The sequence below is a fragment of the Meles meles genome, chromosome 12, assembly GCF_922984935.1.
Source record: "Meles meles chromosome 12, mMelMel3.1 paternal haplotype, whole genome shotgun sequence".
In the NCBI taxonomy this organism is placed as follows: Eukaryota; Metazoa; Chordata; class Mammalia; order Carnivora; family Mustelidae; genus Meles; species Meles meles.
Window position 1 is genome coordinate 14,856,921 of NC_060077.1, and position 20,970 is coordinate 14,877,890.

The 20,970-nt window shown below is 52.7% G+C and overlaps 1 protein-coding gene across 2 annotated transcripts in view; it reads right to left on the minus strand.

The window, feature by feature from the left end:
- Nucleotides 1-212: 212 nt before the first annotated feature.
- RILPL1 (Rab interacting lysosomal protein like 1) overlaps nucleotides 213-20,970 on the minus strand; it is a 40,619-nt gene continuing 19,861 nt past the window's right edge. The window contains exons 3-8 of one of the 2 annotated variants that reach the window (XM_046024960.1): nucleotides 19,315-19,433; nucleotides 18,426-18,647; nucleotides 10,598-10,770; nucleotides 8,727-8,819; nucleotides 3,806-3,893; nucleotides 946-1,078 (exon numbers count right to left, since the gene is read on the minus strand). In XM_046024960.1, coding sequence (XP_045880916.1) covers nucleotides 1,073-1,078; nucleotides 3,806-3,893; nucleotides 8,727-8,819; nucleotides 10,598-10,770; nucleotides 18,426-18,647; nucleotides 19,315-19,433 — 701 coding nt within the window. In that variant the 3' untranslated portion in view covers nucleotides 946-1,072. Of the gene's footprint in view, nucleotides 1,079-3,805; nucleotides 3,894-8,726; nucleotides 8,820-10,597; nucleotides 10,771-18,425; nucleotides 18,648-19,314; nucleotides 19,434-20,970 lie in introns of both variants that reach the window. The other variant, XM_046024959.1, reaches the window with a different exon arrangement.

A 20,970-nucleotide genomic window follows, 5' to 3' on the forward strand; every position in this document is an offset into this window, starting at 1 on the left:
ACTTCACCCACCGCCCTCGCACTGGCGAGCCTTCCCCTTTCCCCCCAAGTCCTGTATCCCCTAGGCTCCTCCACCCCATTCCAAATCTGCTCAGGCACACTTCACTTGTCTTCTTTATAGGAGACCAAGTGTTTGATACACGGAAGGCTAAAAGGAAGAAAGAAGCCAAGGGGGAAAAAATACAAATGAGAAATGAGAAAGGTTGCAATGTCTCATCCTTAGCAACTTTGTTTGGTTAGTACTGCGTAAATCAGCTGATTCCAAGGCACTCGCTACATGCTCTAGGCTGTGTCAGTAACAAGGTGCGAAAAGATAACCCCTGGCTCTCTCTTGCAAGTCATCTCCAGTTTCTGGGCGGGACTGTCGTCCCTATTTTCTGTTGCTTCCCATCTAAGTGGGGCCAGCTCGCCTGGTGACTTCAGAGGCCCCACTTATGTGACGGACACATCCTATTATGCTACCACCATGACAAATTCCTGAATGATCTAATGAGAATTTACCACTTCCCTGCCTCCCACTCGAGCACGACAAGCGTGTTAATAAAACCTCTACACACAATTTCATACAAAGCAAGTCAAACAGCAGTTACAGTGCATGTGATGTATTTGGTTTAAAGAAGCTTGTGTTACTGAAGTTAATGCAAAAGTCTGGCCTCTGCTCACGGTATTGTTAAATATATATCCTAAGGGATCAGTCATCTATTATAAACGGTGAGAGCCCTGGGTATAAATAAACATGTCTTTCGAGTTTGGCATCAGTTTTTCAGTGTGCTTCCTCAAGCAGACAGTCTGTTTGAGGGATCAGTTCTGAGGGTGCTTCTGAACCCAGAGGTGTGCAAGGTCGAGACACCTGGGGCTGTCGGGTTCCGCTGCGGGTGCTGGCGGGGGACAGTTCCGGTCCGAGGGCATGGGTTGGGGGAGGCAGGGGCTGCGGTCACAGGTGCTGCAGGGCTTCCTGTCCTTGCTCCGTGTAACCGTCATCGCGGTGGGAGTTGGCCCACTGGCCGAAGGACTCCTGGATGTGCACGTTCCTCTGCGCGTTGGCCAGACGCTTCTTGTCTCGGGAGAAGAAGCTAAACCTTTTCGGAAGAGAAAGAAAGAAATGAGAGCCGGGCCTCGGCTGTGCACTGTAGAGAGTTTTTGCCATGCCAGGACATAGAACAGCAAATGTGGAAGGAAGCAAATCAATTCAAGGTGGGAAAGACAAAGTGGGGGCGCGGGTCAAAGTTATTTGAGAAAGCAGCAGGTTGATTCCGCCTGTCACTGTCCCCGAACCTGGGAGGTGACACAGTGTGAATGCGGCATGCACCTAGGTGACGTGTGATGTGTCTCCTCTCTTAGTTAAGCACTGCCGACGATCTCTTCCCATTACCGTGGAAATAAACAATGACTAGAAACAGACATCTGGAGTTTCTTTACCCTAATGATGCGGAGAAGGTAGTAACTGAAAGTCACAGAGTCTAAGAGGATCCTGACATAAAGAGACGAATGTTTTTAATTTAAGTTGTTACGTAACATGACTCAGGGAAGTACATATGCAGCACACCGAAGCCCGGATTTTGTGGATATTACTGCTAGAGAGGAGGCGGAAGTAGGTATTTTAGAAAAATGAGACAATTGAGAAATAAGTGAGAGTACACACGGTTCTGTCATTGGATCAACACTGTGACTACTGTATGCGAATGAAACTGGGGAAAACACCAGTTGACAGTGTCAAAAACTGACTTAAGGGCGAAAGCCTTTAGAAGTTAGCACCATAGGGGCGCCTGGGTGGCTCAGTGGTTTAAGCCTCTGCCTTCGGCTCAGGTCATGATCTCAGGGTCCTGGGATCGAGCCCCACATCAGGCTCTCTGCTCAGTGGGGAGCCTGTTTCTCCCTCTCTCTGCCTGCCTCTCTGCCTACTTGTGACCTCTCTCTCTGTCAAATAAATAAATAAAATATTAAAAAAAAAAAGAAGTTAGCACCATAACTTGCTACATGGCAGCAGCTGATGTAGACAAAGAGGGCTTTTTAAAACAGCTCTGATTCCTGGGGCACCTGAGTGGCTCAGGTCATGATCTCAGAATTGTGAGATCAAGCCCCCCTCTGCTGGGCATAGAGCCTGCTTAAGATTCTGTCTCTCCCTCTCCTTCTGCCTGCCCACCCCCATGCTCTCTAAAAAAACCAAAAAACAAAAAACAAAAACCCCTGAAAACAAAACCAGCTATGACAACCGATCATTGATCAAAGTGAACCATCTGATGCCTCAAAGATGAAAGGAGAAATCGCAGGCATAAAGCTTATACACTGGCCCATTAAAAAACTTTTTTTTTTCTTTCTAAATTTTACTTTAGGCTCCACACCCAATGTGGGGCTTGAACTCACAACCCTGAGATTAAGAGTCACATGCTCAGGGCGCCTGTGGGGCTCAGTCAGTTAAGTGTCTGATTCTTGATCCGGTTTAGGTCATGATCTCACGATCTTGAGAGATTCTCTCTCCCTCTGCCCGCCCCCTCTCCACTGCCTTGCTCGCACTCCCTCTTAAAAAAAAAAAGTCACACGCTGGATGGACTGAGCCAGGCAGGACCCCTAAACTGGCCCACTTATTTTTTGAGAGAAAGAGAGAATCTTAAGCAGACCCCATGTCCAGCGTGGAACCCAATGTTGGGGCGCTCAGTCCCACAACCCTGAGATCATGACTTGAGCTGAAATCCGGAGTCAGCACATTCTGCATGGGACAGGAGTCACCCAGGCGCCCCAACACTGGCCCATTTCAAACAAGGCCGGCTTTGGCTCCACACCTCCACGAAGACCAGGACCAAACCTGAGGCAGCCTGCCTTGAATTTCTGCTACTTCTGAATTTTGGTTTCTGAACTTGGTAGGAGAGGTAATAGCTATGTTGTGTTTCTCGGGGGGCAGGAAGGAACGGGATGGACGGCTGAGAAACTAAAGCTTCCCATCAACTCTTTTTCGTTCTCTCTGCTCACCTATTAGCCTTTTCTTTTTCTTTTAAGTGTTGTGGCCCATCCAGTTCAGTTTTGGGTGAAAATGATTTTACTCTTCTGTGGTTACTGGACCCTACGATCACCTCCTACCAGGAATAAAGTGGTCTTTCTTTGAAAGCTGGGGCCAGCCGAGGTTATCTGGAGAAATTCTCCCTCCCGGCTCAAGTGTCTTTTCTCTACAGCAGACATGTACACTGACGAGCCAAGGCACAGTGGTCCTCCTGGGTTACTTGCAAGCTCCTCCCATGGTGTCATTGGGGCAGTCAGCGAACCCAAAACACAGCGGCAACACATCACTGTTACTTTTCTCCTCTACCTGAGTCAAGTGAGAAAGCCACGAGCCATTCCCTGTCCCCTCCTCTGCTCTTCCTCTTTTAAGGACAGCCACATGGCTTTCTGACGGCGGCTTGGCAAACAAAAGCGGTTTAGAGAGCTAGGGCGTGAGGGGTGGAAACACAGTGTTAGTGTCACTCGGGGGGCGGGGGTCACAGTGGGTGTTGACTACTGACCCGTCACTTAAAGGACCTTCTTTACTGCATCATGGACAAGGTGGTTTTTAGAATGGAAACAGAAAGAAAGAAAAAAAAAGACAAAAAGAATTATCGGTGACAGGGCCGGGAACGCCACGGCTTCACTCGTGCAGGTTGACAGCCTCATGAGGGCACGTCTGAAATCACACTCGACACCCACTTCAGATGGGAACACGCAGGTGACGGCCATGCAGCTAAAGTGGCCAAGGAAGGCGGGCCAGCCTCAGCAGAGCCGCAGCACACATTCCAAAGGCACAGCTCCAAACGAACCCACAAAAACCCAGTGCCTACAAGGGAAACAAGTCTTCGGATGGGCTGCAGCGTGGGGTCGTCTAAGATCAGTCCAGCTGCTACCATGGGCATTACGGCTGTAAAGATCCTGGTTAGAGAAGTACAGATAGACACAGAGAAGATAAAAACAGGGAGGTATGAAAAATAAACACACCGCACACGCAGACCGGCCGAAGGGTTTGCTTACGGGAGATGTCACGGGTGGAACTGTGTCCCCCTCCCCAAAACTCACGGTGCAGGTCTTAACCCCCAGCAGCTCAGAAAGCGACTCTTTGGAGATAGGGTCCTTGTAGAGTGGTTAAGACAGGTATACTGGAGAAGAGTGGATCTTTTTAAAAGGGGGAAATCTGGGCAGAGACATGCCCCCAGGAGGACCACAAGGTGAAGGTGAAGGGCGGGGTCCAGGCGATGCTTCTGCGTGCCGGCAAAGGCTGAAGATAGCCAGCAAGCCCCCGAAGCTGGGAGAGGCACGAACCATTCTCTGTCACAGGCCTCACAAGGAACTGCCCCCCCGCAACACCTGGGTCTGGGGCTCCTCGCCTCCAGAGGTACGAGACAAAGCGTTTTGGCCTGTGGAAGCCCTGACTGCAGCGGCCCTGAGGGAAGACAGAGTGGCCCTCGGGGCTGAGAGGCAGACCTCTGGGGTCTGGAAGGAAGGGGTCAAACCCACTGTGGGTCAGTGGCGACACCCTCAGGTATCTTCCATTCCAGCGCATCTCCCCCGACTGCCACACGCTGCAGGCTGTGGGTCCCCAAAGAAGGCAGCCAGGGGGTGTGCAGGAGAGAAGATGGGGTGGCCCAGTTGGGCTGGGTAGGAGAACTGAGGCAGAGCGCCTGCAGAAGCCACGCCCCTGCAGAAGTCAGAGCTGACAGTGACTATGAAGGAGACACTCCAGTCAAGCCACCAGTGCTGATTTTGAACAATTTTGATTTTTTTTTTTTTTTTTTGGATGCTGACTGGGAAGAGAGAGAGGCATGACTGTCTCACATGAGGCTGGGAATTATCTGTGTTTGGATTTACCGCCGACACACAGCTGGCATCCTGGCAGAACCCACACGGATATCTTCTCATGGTGACGGAAGAGGGGATACCTCTTGTCAAACGAGTAGGCCCAGTCCCCCAAGGCCAGGCTGTCAGGGGCTCCAAGCCACACGGTTCTGCACCGACCTCTGCCAGGACCCCTTGTAGCCTAGCAGCAGCCCCCCAAAACACAGTCACCGTGCTGGATGGCCCCAGACCCAGGGTGACAGGTTTGCCTGCCTTCATCTGGGGTCTCCTCAGGGGTCAGGCCAGTGCCCAGGGCCTTGGGACACCTGGAGGGTTCTGGCCGAGACTGTATGTGTTGCTGGACGCACAGCCCCCTCCCTTCCCTATTCTGGGCGCCTCCCTGCAGCTACCCCGTCCTCTAGAGGGGCAGCCCCTTCCGCGGAAAAAGGCTGACTTGTTTCGGTTGAACATTTATGTCCTGGATATGGTGTAGCTGGTTTTACCTACTCCCTCCCCACCGACGATTTCTAGAAAATTCAATCCAAATGAAGTTGCGGCAGTGGCATTTCAGGCGGTGCAACGGGCGGCTGTGAGGGAGCTATTTCTGGGCTGAAGCGAGGAGGGCGGTGGGTGGGAGGACCGGGACAGAATGCACCGTTGCCACGACTGTCTGAGGCTTCGGGGCCGCCTACTCCGAAGGCCACCCTTGCTGGCATGTGTGACCAGCTGTTCTGCTCCATAGCTTCCCTGGCTGTCCCTGTGTCCCCGCTGCCTGCTTCCTGCCTCGCAGCTCTGCAGAAAGCTGCTGTGTGTGTGTGTGTGTGTGTGTGTCTGTGTGTCTGTAGGACTGTGGCCGAGAGACGCAGGCCACACAAAGGGGGCGCTGGTGCCTGGTGGCCACTAGGGACAACGCTGGAGTCACTCCGTGCTCCCTCGTGACCTTCCCAGGCGGTGCCAACCTGGACTCTCTGGCCAGCAGCTGCTGGGTCACAAGCTATTCTTGGACCGGCTTCTGGGTACAGTTTTGACTGGCGGCAGGAGTGTCTGTTTGCCTTCACCAGTTCAGTCCAGAAACGTAGACGCTAACGTCCCTGGCTCGTGGTGCATTTGTGAGATAAGGGAACTGGGCAGTCGGCCCGCAGCTGGTGACTCCACGTGGGGTGAGGAAACGGGGGTGGGGCGGGGCAGAAGGTGGAAGGCGTGGGTTCAAATCCTGAACTTTGACCCTTCTAAAGGAACGCAGTGGGCTGCTCCAGGCCCATGGCGCATCTTAGAAATGGGGCTAATCCTCCCAGCCCTGAGCTTCTGATGGGGTGGAAGATACCTTAGTTCAGGAGGTGTGAGCTGATGAAGCCCCTTCAAACCTCCATGGTAGTTATTGCTCACTTGTTGGTGGACGACCACCACTTGTTGGTGGACGGGGGAAACCGGTCAAGAGCAGGAAAGCAGCCATGACCTCTACTAGAAAGGCCGTGTGATTAACCTTCCACAAAAGCAAGGCTGAAGGGACAAGCAGACCCCAAGATGTGCCAGAGGCGTGAGGGATGGAAGAGGAGGGAGGCATGGAACCGTCTGGATAACCGCCATGCCCTACCCCCAACCCCCAGGGAAGATTCGTCCCTGCCCCTGGCTCTGGGCTCCTGGGCCGCACTGATGTGGCTCCCAGTCAGCAGCCGAGGTGGACAAAGGCAACCAGTGTCCTGCCTGGGCTGGTCAAAAGCCTTTTGTGCCAGCCTGATTTTCCAGTCATCCTCTAGAAGCTGGGGTGGCCACGGGACTGGCCACCTGCACCCTCCGGATGGGGGGGATCCTGCTCTCTCTCCCTCTCTGTCTGTTTCTCTCTCCCTGATTCTCCAACGCCAGCTGCTTCTCCTGCCAGGCTCAGAGCCCTAGGTCTTGCTGAGCAGACAGAGGCCACACTAAAGGAGAGAAGGGCCGAGCATCCTTTGTGGGACAATCCAGAAAGAAGGATTTGACACCACAGCCTCTTCAGGTGTGGGTAGAAGAACCAGTGGAAAGAAGACGGTCGGCTAATTCTGGTCACTTTCCTCTGGCTCTTACCCAGTTTGGGATTTGCAAAAGCCAACTCTTAATTGCCTTTCTGCGGGGATAGGGGGTTGGAGCAGAAAACCACAAAATCAGGACAGCCTGGCTTTGGAAGGCAGGCTTAGAAACGCTTATGTCTTAGAAGTCCAGTCCTGGCCGTGGTGCGTGCGGCACACGTGAAGACGCTAAAAAGACCAAAGAAAGTAGAAGCCTGAGGTGATGTCTGCCATGTTGCCAGCCTCAGGGACAGCATCCACGAACACAGCCCACCTCTAGGAAAACCAAGCCAGACGTGGAGGGAACGAGGAAGAGGTCTGATGACAAGGCCTGGATCCACCTGAGCCTGAAAGCCAGTCCGACCTGGGAATTTTGGGTTCCTTAGCCAACAGTTTTTCTTGAGTTACTCTGAGTTGAATTTCAACTGCCAATTTTAGATTATTAACTCATAGGTGGCCAGATGGTGTTGGGATTCAGAGGAAGCCCTTCTGGTTCCAAGCTTCACTCCTAGTAAGTGCCGACCCCTAACCAGAACTAGGGACTCCACGCAGAGATTGAAGACCAAGCAAACAAGCGACGTAGCTGGCAAGAGAGGCTGGGGAAGGTGCCACGCGTTCCTGGGCACATTCTAGAGGGCAGCTACCCCCCTCCCAAGAGGAGAGGCTCAGACAGTCACAAGGCTGCACACGTTCTCCATTGCCCTTCCCGTCCCTTCACAGGGTCAGAGCTAGCCAAAAACTTCCCAATATAATCGGTTTGTAAAGGTCAAGGCACCCAAGGAGCATCCCAGTTGTTCTCCCCACACGCTCCTGGTGGCCTTCCAACCCACGCCACGGGCTTCCACAAAGCTCCTGCCAGAGTTTGGGAGAGAGAGGCCTCTTCTGTAATAAGGCATGGGTACAGCTGGAAAGCCAAGAGCAGGAAGACCCTCTTGGGGGAGATAACAAGGCTACGAGACAACAGTGCTGAGTGTGCACACCCGGCAGAGTCTGAAACGTGGGCTGTGGGGCCGGGCTGCCTACGTTTGACCCTAGGCTCTGCCTCTTAATAGCTGAATGCCCTTAGGGAGCTGTCTCAGTTTCCTTAACTATAAAATGGGGATGACAGGGCCTCTACCTCCCAGGAGTATTGTGGGGACTCGAGGATATGGTACCTGGCCCACAGCAGGCTCTGAGTAGACACTAGTCGCCCACACCAGAGGTTTCGATCCTTTATCTGAAGGGCTGCAGGGGTCGGCACACCAGAAACTGTATGCACAGCTATACGGAGGCTCTTCCTCCCCAGGGAGAGGGTCCACAAACTCCTAATCTCATGGGGGTCTTTGAGAACCACTCAAGTAGCTTCAAGTCTGGTTGAAGGCAATTCTGAGTTCTTTCTTTCTTGTGTGTTCCCCACAGCAACCAGGGCCTGACTCTGCATGCATTATGTAGGAATAAATACTTCCTTACGGAAGGGTGGGGGGGTCATCACAGAAATGCACAGACGGGGTGGACCAGGGGCCATTCCAGACCTTTGCCGGCTGGGCCTGCAGGCCCTTTGGGTGTGTGAAATCGCCCCCCGTCAGCCTTATTTGCTGCCCAGAGACACGCCCCATCTGATACACTCAAGCCCTGAGCCTCAGCCCCAGGCTCCACCCCCTTTCCACCCTCTCAGCCTCACCCAAACCTCTCTGCCTTGCAGACCCCAGCTGGAATGTAGCATTCAGGCACAGAGATGAACTCAAAGTCAAGGGCTAAGGCCCCACGTGCTCCGAGGTTAAGCCTGTCTCAGCAGGAGGGGGTTAGTGACAAGCCTGGCCCTGGAGCAGGTGCCCAGATGTGAGAGAGCCCGCGTGAACCACCAGGTCAGCTGTGAGTGAGCAGCCCCGCACTCTTGAAGCATATCACTTACAGTCGCTTGATCCCGGACTCTGGCTGGGGGGATATTCTTGGGTGGACCACCGCTGGAGGTTGGGGTATTCGATTTTCCTCTTCTATTTCTTCACTGGAAGGAGTTGAGAGGCGTGAGATAAGAGAGTCAAAAATTCTGTGAGAGCTGGAATATTCCAGAAGGGTATTGTCTGATGGTCTGGGTGGACTTATACTGGGAATAGGGGGGACCCAGGAAGATGGCAAAAGTGGCCTGTACCCCAACAGTCTCTTTGCTTGGGGCACTGGCCTCTTAGCAATGGGCACAGCCAGCTAAGAGAAGGGGTCAGCCCTGGAGGCAGTGGACGTGGATGCCTGTGGTCTCTTTGGCCCAGATGGTCAAATGTGAAGAATTTCAGGAAAGGAACTCACACCTCAAAGAGGCAATTTTCAGTTTCCTTTGAGGAATCTAGCCACACAGAACTACTTCCTCTCTCCTTTCCTTACCAAATGCTGTCTCCACACCTTGTGGTTTCTTCCATCTGGAATATGGCACCCACTCCTGAACCTCTCCCACACCTGAACAGTACCCTATCCTTTAGAGAAAGCCCAGTTCGAAGGCCACCCCCTACACGAATCCTTCCCGATTTCTACCCCACCCCTGAGAAGTGTTCTTTCCCTCTGAAGAGCCAGCACACATAGTATCAGTAAAATTTTCTTATGTACCAGGCGTCTAGGGGATTTTCAATAAAAATACGTGGCACTATATTTTCTGTGCCTCTCTTCTTTTCTACTGGATCAGGGACCACTTCTGGTGCATCTGTCCTCCCTTCTGTCTTTCCATTCAAGAAGCATTTGTTGCACATCTACTCCACGCTAAGCCCCATTCGAAGACTAGGAAACCTAGTCATGAACAAGACAAATGTTTTCTGGTCTCCTGTTGTCGTAGTCTCTTATGGAAACAGACAATAAAATATGTCCAGAGGATCAAAGGAAGATGGTGAAGGGCCACGAAAGAAGTAAAGCCAAGGAAAGTGACAGTGGCTAGAACTGGGCACTCCTTTGCATGAATAGTAATGGGGAGGGAAAGCTCCCTGAGGAGGGGACTCTGACCTGAACCCTGATGACCAGGGAGTCAACCATGGGAAGAGCCAAGGGGAATGTATTCCCAACAGCAGGACCAGCATATGCAAAGGTCCGGAGGTAGAAACAAGTGGGGACTGGGTTTTTTTTTGTTTTTGTTTGTTTGTTTTAAGTAGGGACTGTTTTAAGAAACAGATAGAGGGGCAGTGTGTATGAAGCTGAACAAGCATGTGGCGGGCACACCCGGATTTTAACTTTTATTTTAGCTCACTGAAATGTGAGCAGCCACACAGCTTGTGGCTACCTTACCATACCAGACAGTGCAGCTCTGATAAATGCAAGTTCAGTGGCCGTGGGCTGAATGAACAAATACTTACGCCGTATGGCTCTACCATCTCTGATCTGCAATTCTAAAATCCAAAAGCTCTAAAAATGAAAATTCATTTTTTGGTCCTTCATTTGGTGGCAGAATGTGACATGAGCCCTCATGAGCCTGATTATCATGGTTGTTTGTTCCATTTAGTATGCACATTCGCATCTTCCTCTGCGAAAACATTATTAAGGTGTGTGATTTTGGGGAGCTGCCCCAGATGCTGGTGGTGTACGTTACATATACACAGTCTGTGGACTATTCCTTTCTAACAGCTGGGAAGTTCTGAATTATAAAATGCACCCAGGCCCCAGAGTTTCAGAAAGGGCTTGTGAGCGTGGGTGTAAGTCCTTCAGAACAGACGGGGTCCCCAGAATGGAGACGGGGGCAATCCTTGTCTTTCCAAGACCTCCTGTAGCCTCAAAAAAGCAGCCCGCCAGGGCGCACCCGGGGCCGCTCACCTCTTGTAGTACGCCAGCTCCTCCTGCAACAGAAACACTTTGGACTTGAGTTCGTTCCTCTCATGGAGCACATCCCGCAGCTCCTGCAGCGTGAACCGGGGGCGGTTGGGGTCCTTGAGATCCATGGCCACCTTTTCCGCCTCGGAGACGCACTCCTCCCCGCCCGGCTCTGTCTGGAGGAGGCAGAGATGCCGCTAATGAATTCCTGGCGGCCACCGGCAGCTCCCACTCCACATCCTGCCAGAGCCTGAATTTCCCACCTTCCCAGGGCCTTTGCAGCTATTTTAGGAACTTGCGGGCGGCCTGTGCTCACGTTCAGTGCAGTCAGCGTCCCTCTGGAGATGAAAGCCGGTGGCCACCTGTTCATTATTCGCCTTCTCAATAGCTAGACCTGCCATCCTGGCGCCTCCCCACCTGACTCAGGGTCTTATTACAAATAACATTAGAAGGAGTCCAAGGAGAAGGAACAGCACAACTCCAGTGCTGCCACCCTCCCTCATCAATCTGCTTTCCTTTTCCCACATCCTCTCCTCACATTTTTACTAAGACCATTGCTAATAAGACCACTGCTAATTTGGCCAAAACTGTTAGAGCTTGTGCACAATTTTCTTTTTCTATCGGGCATTAAGTCACATATGTTTTCCCATGTGTTACTGGCCTTCTGTTCAGGCCCTCAGCCTCCCCTGCTGTGTGCTGGAGGTCAATGGAAGACGGGAGGGGGAGGGGCAGGGGAGATGGATCCTACCATGCTAAGTCACCTTCCTCAGGCCAGATCCAAACCCTGTCCTCCCTCTTTCTCACAGCAAGGGTTTTTGCTTCGGAAACAAAGCTGTGGTAATATATACTTAACAGAGAACCGACCATTTAAAAATATACAAGTCCGTGGCATTTAGTACATTCACAATGGTGTGCAATCACCACCTCTGTCTAGTTCTGGAACATTTTCATCCCCCTTCGAGGAAACTCCATACCCATTAACAGCCATTCCCTAATTCCCCACCCCCACCCCTGCCCACCAGCCCCTGGTGACCACCATCTGTGTTCTGTCTCTACGGATTTGCCTTTTCTGGACATTTCAAACAAATGGAATAGTACAGCATGTTTCCTTTTATGCCTGGCTTCTTTCGGTTTCCGTGTTTTCACGGTTCATCCACGCTATAGCGAGTCAGGGCTCTGTTCCTTTTGATGGCTGAATACTAGTCCCACGTATGGATTCGCCACGTTTTGTTCATCCTTTGTCCTCTGATGGGCATTTGGGCCGTTTCCACTGTTTGGCTAGTGTGAATGGTGCTGCCACGAACACCCACGTTGTAAGGATTTGTCCGAACACCTGTTCCCAGTTCTTCTGGGTGGGTTCCCGGGGGTGGAGCTGCTGGGTCACGTGGTGACTGAATGTGTGACTCTGAGGAACCGCCAAACTGCCTCCCACCGCAGCCGCCCCGCCTGTCACTCTGCCGGAAGCACAGGAGGGTTCCACCTTCTCCACATCCTCGCCAACACTTGTGTTTTATTTTCCATTTTTTGAAAGCAAGGAAGTTTTTGCAAGCTGCCCCCAAGTCAGCTGGCCAGATCTGCAGGTGGCCCATATTCCCCCCTCCCCCGTTCCTGACACCCTTGGACCGCCAGTATCCCATCATCCACCGGAAGGAATGGACACAAGTTCAGGACAACAACGGGGATGCTCTGGAACAGGGGGAATAGAGACCTTCTGTGGCACCTGGGGGGCTCCGTCGGTTAAGCATCTGCCTTTGGTTTGGGTCATGATCCCAGGGTCCTGGGATTGAGCCCTGCATGGGGCTCCTTGCTCAACAGGGAGCCCGCTTCTCCCTCTCCCTCTGCCCCTCCCCCTGCTTGTGCGCGCACTCTAATAAATAAATAAAATCTTACCAAAAAAAAAAAAAAAAAAAGAAAAGAAAGAAACAGAGACCTTCCCCTACCCAAACCCTCAGAGCAGCACAGGGAGAAAGGCACTTTGACCCAGATAGTGACACAAGGCCAGGCTGTTGAAGGACCCAGGAAGGCAGAGCCGAGATGCCTGTGTCCTGGGAGAGTCAGGACAGGCTGTTCTGGGAAAGGACACTTGAAAGGAGACACCACCCTCCAGAGCAGGTCAAGTGACAGAAGAGTCACCCAGCAGGCACAGGCCGGGGGAGGGGGTCTGACCAAGAGTCACACGGAGCAGCAGGCAGCAGGGGAGGCATGTGGCTGCAGCAGAAAATGGACACCGGACAGATGTCCCCCTGCCCCAAGCCGTGTCTGAGCAGGGGAGTGGGGCCTCCTCCCACCTGAGAAATAGGGGAGGAAATGTTGGGATGATTTAACTTCCCAAGATGCTAATGCAGGCGTCTGCTGATGCCACACCTTCAGGGGGTGCTGTGTGCTCAGGGTCCGTCTTCAGCGTCCGCCTCCTACAGGGCCACATGGCTGCGTGGGGTCCTCTACCCAATATCGCGCATGGCAAGCAGCTGGTATACAGCTGGCACTCACTAGCACTGGTTCCCTTCTCTTCCCCTGCCCAGGTGAACCACAGAGCGTCCCTGAAGGTCTATAATATAGATTCAATAAGTAAATGGGCATCTCAGTAAATATCAGATATCTTGATAAACATTCAACATTCACTGCGCATCAACTCTGTGCCTCCTGGGCCCCGAGCTGGTGAGATGAATCAGGTGGGAGCGGAGGGAAGAGACACACACAAGGAAACCTACAGGGTCGTGTGGCAAGAGAGGAGCAAGGAAGGACATCAAACTCTAACTGGGAAGGATCACAGAAGATGTTACTGCAGATCTGGTCACTGTGCATGGGGTCTTGACGAATGCATAGGAGTTTACCAGAAAGTCTGGGCCCTCCCTATCTCCTCCCCCCGACATTTTGTTTGGCCCTCACTGTGTTCTAAAACTCTCTGGAATTAGTTCCCAACAGTTTTATGTTGGGAGATTTCACACTCAAGTTTGGGTCTTGGGCTTCCTTTTGGAAAGAATATTGGAAGATTGGGTCACACTGGATCCACATGCTAACACTGGGCTGGTCCTATGTGGCAGCTGTTGCCTTTTACGTGTTCTTTCCATGCCTGCTCAGCCCCTACCCCCTTTTCCTTCCACGTCTGGCCCCCCTAGGCCCTGGCAGCCCAGGCCGTGGACCCAAATCTCAGGCTCACACACTCCCTCCGGACACAGCAGGTTCCTGCTCACCCCCACGGGTTGTGAGCACCCGAGACACCGAAGGCCTTCCTCAGGCCCGAGGTCTTTTTCTCTGGAGGAGGGATGGACGGTTCTTTCCTCAGGGTAGCAACCCGATGCCCTCGAGTTTGGGGGATTCCCAGACAGGTTTGCAAACGAAGTCCTGACTTCCGGGACCATCGCCTGGAAATCCAGAGGAGGGAAGCTTGGGGCTCCAGCTTTCCTGGAAGCCAGCACGCACTAATGCAGTGCCCTTGGGTGGGGCTGCCCTGGGAAAGAGGCTGAAAAAGCTCTTTCCAGCAGGGAAATCAGGCCCATCGGCAGTGGGTCTTCTAGGCTTACTCCACGAGGGAGCTCGGAGGTGGCTGGGGGTTATCGAGGATTGTCTGCTGGTCCCTGGAGGCACTCTGGGTACAGAGGGAGATGACCTGAGGTCCCAGGTGCTCCCCAGGGAGGCCCAAGAGGCTGGCTGACAAGTCAGCGGGATCAGAGTAGCCGAAGGGAGGCAACATCCTCCACCAGGCCCTGTGTCCTGAGGCCAGCCTCCTAAGCCCACTCCCCCTCGGCCTGGGCACAGCACGGCCACATGTTCCTGCAGCCCCTTGAACATACTTCTGAACAGCCCCTGGCCCAGCAAAGGGAAGTGACTGTGTCCTGGTCACCCCCGGTAACTCCTAGGCCCACCACGCACACATTCAGCCAAAAAACCCCGCCTCACACGCCAGCCATCAGGACCTGTCTTATTTACAGCAACAAACACACACTTATTAAGATACCAGAATTTGGGCACCTGGGTGGCTCAGTGGGTTAAACCTCTGCCTTCAGCTCAGGTCATGATCTCAGGGTCCTGGGATGGAGCCCCGCATAGGGCTCTCTGCTCAGCGGGGAGCCTGCTTCCCCCCCTTCTCTCTCTCTGCCTGCCTCTCTGCCTACTTGTGATCTCTGTGTCAAATATATAAGTAAAATCTTTAAAAAAAAATACCAGAATTTGTAAGACAGAGAGGTCAAGTAGGTAACTACTACTGTTAGTTTCCTTACTGATTTTATATGAAGTCCTTTCAACAGAGAGCCCACCATATCATTGCCTTAGGGGTTTCTATGTCTACCTGTGAAAGGCAGGGAGCTTCCAGTGAAAACATGAGGAGGGAGATGAGCGATAAAACACACTGAGTAAAGAAGGCATTCACACGACACCGTTTCCCTAAAATGTCCACAACAGGCATATCCGTAGAGACAGAAAATTAGATTTCGTGGTGGCCAGGGGCTGGGGAGGCAGAGATAGGGAGTGGCTCTTTGTGGGTATGGCATTTCTTTTTGGGGTGATGGAAATGTTCTAGAGGCTGGTGTTGGTTGTATGACAAAGTGAATATACTAAAACCTGTCACACTGTATACATTAAGTAGTTACATCGTATCTCAATAACTATGTTATAAAGATACATCAGAAGCTTTGTTTACTGGACTGGAGTAATCAAGGCATGATGAGAATGGACTCCTCCCCAGTTCCGGATCCCTCCATAGCTCCCATCTCCTCTTACCAATCTCGGGCCAGGAGGAGCCCACCACCCCAGCTGCACCTGCTCATTCAGAAGTCTGGCTCGTGTCCTTCCTCCTGCCTGGAGCGGCCTACCCCACAGTCTACCCCAGACCTCCTACCCATCCTGTAAGACTTGTCTCAATCATTTGAAAACCTGCACTGCTCTCACTTCCCACTGGGAATTCACTGTGTGCCCTCCTCTGATCCCAGGCCCTCTATCCCAGCCACACTATTTGATCTACTGAACCAAAGTTAAGCTCATTCCCCTCACTTGTCAGATAGGAAACTGAGCACCAAAGTGATACATGAACCCCAGGTCACACAGCAGCACGTGCAAAGCCACCGCACCCTGCAGCTTCCATACGTGAATGACAAGCATCTTGAACTCCACCTAGCTCCAAGGGAGGGAGTCCAACCCAGCAAAGGTGTCCTGAGTTTGGGAACAGACTCTGCAACTTTTGCAGCCTGACTTTACAGAGTTTCTGTCCCACCCCCCTGGTGCCAGCAAGAGAAACTGAAGCGGACAGGCAGGTGGGCCAAGGAGGTGTGACATGTCCCTGTCCTCACTGCTAAAGAGATCCGGAGCAGGGCTGGGAGTCTTGTGGCTGGGGCGGCGTCCTTAGGACCTGGGTTTGGACCGAGCCCTACCTGTCCAGGAGGAGACAGGCCTGAGCCCTCGTGGGGCACAGGAGGCCAGAAGGGGTACACCAAGGGAGTGGGGGTAACAGTGCCTAGTGGCTGTTTTTGGGATTGCCTCACCCCCTTCATCCCACTGCCACAGATTTGGGCCAGCCCTCACCTTTCTTGCCGGGGTTATCGCACGGGGCTCCCACAGCCATGTTCTGCCATCAGCTCCCTCCTTGTTCAAACTGTCCTCCATAAACTCAGAGCTGAGGCCATTACTCCCCTGCTGAAGCCTGTGAGGGATCCATACTCCCCACTGCTCAGAGGTCTGTGTGTGGCATTCCCGGCACCAAAGATGACAGCTGCTGTCTCTGTCTGCCCTGCATCTGTTTCCGTATTTCTTGGGGCTGAGTCCTGGCAGTTGTTCTCTGGAGAAACTCCCCTGGCCCCACTTCCAGCGCATGCAGCTGGATGGGCACCACAAGAGGTAGCCATGGGACTTGGGACTGGATACCATGCATATTTTAGACCTTAGGCCACAGTGACTGGTTCTGGGACAGGATGAGGAGAGGGTTGCCTGAGACTTGCTGGGAATTTGGGAAAGAGGTAACTTCTTTTCACTGGGGTTGCAAAGCTGACAGAGTCCCAGGGGCCACTATATGGCATGGCCCACCTGAGAATACCACCAACACAGAGGAAAGCAAAACTGAGACATCTGAGAGCATCATTTGGGCACCTGGAACCAGCTATACCTGAAGCCAACACTAACACAAAGCGTTTAGCTATACAACCAAAAATTATTTTTTTTAAATCCTTAAAGCCTTTTAATTTAGGCTTCTGTCACTTTGGGCCAAAAACAAGCCCTAACCTCTCCGTTTTAAGACTTCTTTCCCTTACCTCCCTAACTGTATCCCAGGTTCCTCTCCTTCAGAGAACCTAGGCATGTCTGGCCTGAAAGATGCTTAATGACTGTGCTGGCACTTGGGCCAACCTAATGGTAAGCTCATCTGTCTTACCTCCCCGACCTGTAACCCAGGAAACTAGCACAGTGTCTACAAACCAGAAACAGTAAATATTTGCTAGAAGAAAGAGTAAGCTCCGAGCTTTTCCCTAAGGGTCCACTATGCTGTCCTGAAGCAGCATAACGACCATCTTCATCCACGTATCAAAATCTTAGCATTGTAAACACTGACATCAAAGCCAAAGAGACAGCTCTTCCATGAAACTGCACACCACCACCTTCAGGATTAACTGTCCTATCCCTGTGTTGCTGGCACCCACACCCCCAGGGGACACATCCATGGGAGAGACACCTCTAATCCCCCGAGTCGCAGCCCTGGACCCATCTGGATTTTCGCTGCAACTGTGGTGTGGTCCCGGTCACGTGATGGGGCCCCACCTTAAGCACACACTGCATGTCTTCCCACTCGTGTCCTAAGCTCTCCTCTGTAAGTTCTGCCCAGGAATGTCAAGGAGGTAATACCCCCAGGAGTCACCCTTAGCCAACTGGGGGCAGGTGCATGTGGATAAACGTTTCAAGCCTTTCTCCTCCAGAAAGACAGTTCTGGGACATGGTCTGTGGGCTTCTCAGAGGTCCCAGCAAGACTGAGCTCCCACCGCAACCTCAGTAACACACACTCAAATTCACTTTTCCTTCCTTCTTCCCTGTCTCACGCCTCAGATCTTTGGGATCACCGCTCACATAAACCTCCTGCCCATTTTCCTTTTCTCAAGTTCTGCTTCGAGGGAACCCGGACAAAGACAATCTCTTATCGCAAAGACAATCCCCTTCCACCTTAAGTGGGACACCACCTGGAGATGGCCAAGTCTGTCTCCCGCACTGGATTGTAAGCTCTTTGAAGCTCCATAGTCCCCAGCACAGTGCTCTCAGGTAGAAGACCAAACTCCACTCTGTGGCCTACCTGGCCTGCAGGAGTGGCCCTTACCTATCTCTCTGACCTCACTCAGACCTTCTTCCTGCCCTTCACACTGCATATCAGCCACCCTCGCCTTCTTGTCCTTCTTTGACTGCATTGCAATTTCTCCTGCCACAGGGCCTTTGCATGTGCCACTCCCCTGCCTGAACTCACTCTCCATTTACTTGTTTACTCTCATTCTTTTAGTCACCTCTTAGAAAAGCTTTTTTGACTCCTCCAATCATTGCCTGGCAACGATTTAAATGAACTAACTCCTTTAATTCTCATAATAATCTGGTGCTAAGTACTATTATCATCCCCATTTTAGACTCAAGGAAAACAGCCACAGAAAGGCTAAATAATTTATCCAAGGTCATGGAGGTAATAACAGGCTAGATCTGAACCGAAGCAGACAAGCTTTAGCATCCATGCAGTTAACCACACAACATAGCTCTTCCCAGGTTCCTCCCACTTCCCCCAAGTGTAATGGAGGAAACAAGGCAGCCTTGCCCACCATGAGCCAGATAACAGACCTACCTTCCCGTTTTCTTCAGTGGCTGGTTTCCCACTTACCTCGGGCTCCTCCTCTCCATTCTGGCTGAGTTCGCCCTGCAGCCTCTCTCGCAGCTTCCCAAGCTCTGCCCGTAGGCTGCCCATCTCCTGTTCCTTAGTTTGCAGATCTGCCTCTAGTTCCACCTTCTGTTCGATCAGGGCCTTCCCTTGGGCCTCTACCACTGTCACACGGTGGCGGAGGTCATGGTTGATCTTCATCAACCGGGTCTGCTGCTGCTGCAGCTGGGGAAAGAGGAAGGCCATTTATGGGGCTGCCACATACAGTAGCTCACATTGTACACTGCACAAGGGCAAATCCTCTACAGGTGTGCCATCATACTGGAGACGTCCTGACTTGTTTGAAGTTTGTTCATATTCTTACAACTGTTGATGCCAGAGATGGGCAATTTGTATATTTACTATAATAATTTTATGACAGATGTAAGGTAAGTGTTTTGTCAGTATAGTATGATGATTTCCCAACAGATGGAAGTAACATGCCTTTGGAAAAGGGGTGTCTTTCTAATTTAGGTGGAGACACTGTATGGGGTTCTGGAGCAGCCTGGACCACGCTGGCCTACTCACAGAGGGGCATGAAGGGGGTGATTTGGAGGAAGCCTCGGGGTCAGAACGAAGCCAGGCTGGGCCTCGGCACCTCCCCAGGGTGTGGGAGCAGCAGGTCACCGGGCAGTGCCATGATCCCTCCTGCTGTTACCATGCAGACTCGGCTGAGGGTCCTCCCCGTGGCCTCAGCGTCGGAGCTGCCGGGCCTCGGGCAGGACCCCTGCCCCACAGAGCCCACAGCATGAGGCCAAGGGAGAGAAGGGGAACTGCCTGCGGGGAGAAGCCTGTCTCCCGTCGTTATCTGCTGGTCGGGAGAGTGGACATGGGATCGGGGCTCCTCACTTACAGCTTCCACATCCTCATTCTTCAGACCAAGCTCCCTGTCCTTGGCGCGAATCTCGTCGCGCTGCTTGTCCACCACCTCCTTCAGCTTCTTCATCACTTGCCGCTCGCGCTCCGACATGCCTGGGGTCGGGGGGCAGGCGAGACCAGCGGGTAGGCCCCTCCCCACCCCCCCCACCCCCACCCTGCCGCCCAGGTCTGACCCACCCGCCCCTTCCTCCAGAGATGCCCCTGACCCCCGGCCTTCTCCACGCCCCATTCCGGAAGCCAGCACCTGCGTCCTGTCCCCGGGGTACCTCCAAACTCATCCCCACCTCGAGCCCCGGGGGGGCCGGCACTTCCCTTCCTTCCAACATCCCTGGGGCTCACTCCCCTCGTTGCTCAGGCCTCAGTTCACCTTCTCCTCCCCACAGAGGCCCTTCCTTCCTGGCCCTCCTAAATGAACCCTGCCCCCTTCCCCCGACTACTACCTTCATGGCACTTTTTACAACTACCGTCTCATAGGTCTTATCACCCAAAAGACCATTCAGAGCAGAGGCTCTGAGAGCACACACCGGCTCTCCCATTTACAGCTGGTGTGGCTTCGGACTGGCCTCTCTGTGCCTCAGTTTCCACATCTCCAAGACGGGAGTAACAGTACCTACCCCATACAGCTGTTGTGAGGATTAACTGAGTACACAGGAAGCATATGGAAGATGATGCCTGGCCCACAGCAGGGAATGGTGTCTGTTACTTAGTTGTTCATCGTGTGTGCCTCCTGCCCCTGGCCCACAAGTATCCTGTCAGCCCAGGGGCAGGGCCTTCACTGACCTATTCACTGTGTACTGCCTTGGCTAGCACAGTGCCCGGCACACAGTAGGTGCTTATTAAGTGATCTGGTGAGTTAATGAATTGTGCCAGTCTCACATGCCTGCTCTAACAAATGGCCAACCAAATCTGATAGCTTAATGTACCAGAAATATATCTTCTCATAGTTCTGGAGGCCAGAAGTTTAAAATCAGTCCAAAGTCAAGATGTCACCAGAGCTGAGCTCCCTCCAGAGGTTTTAGGGGAGAATGAGCCCCTTCCCTCTTCTGGCTTCTGGTGGCTGCTACCGTTCTTTGGCTTCAGGCCTTATCACTCCAGTCCTTGCCTCTGTGGTCCCATGGCCTCCTCCTCTTCTGTCTGTCAGACCACTCTGTGGCCCCCTCTTATAAGGAAACTGTGATGGCATTTAGGACCTGACTAATGCAGGATAGCCTCCCCATCGCAAGATCTTAACCGACTGAGTCACCCAGGTGCCCCCACCTCAAGATCCCTTTTTTTTTGGATTATTTATTTATTCATTTATTTGACAGAGAGAGACACAGCGAGAGAGGGAACACAAACAGGGGGAGTGGGAGAGGGAGAAGTACGCTCCCCGCTGAGCAGGGAGCCTGATGTGGGGCTCGATCCCAGGACCCTGGAATCATGACCTGAGCTGAAGGCAGATGCTTAATGACTGAGCCACCCAGGTGTCCCCGCTCCCCAATCTCAAGATCGTAAATGAAAACACATCCATAAGGATTTTACCATACAAGGTAACATCCACAGGTTTGAGGGATTAGGGCTGGATATTTTCGGGGACCGTTAGCCTCCTCCAGGCACTGGGGCGGACGACTAATCCTTGCTTCCCGGGAGC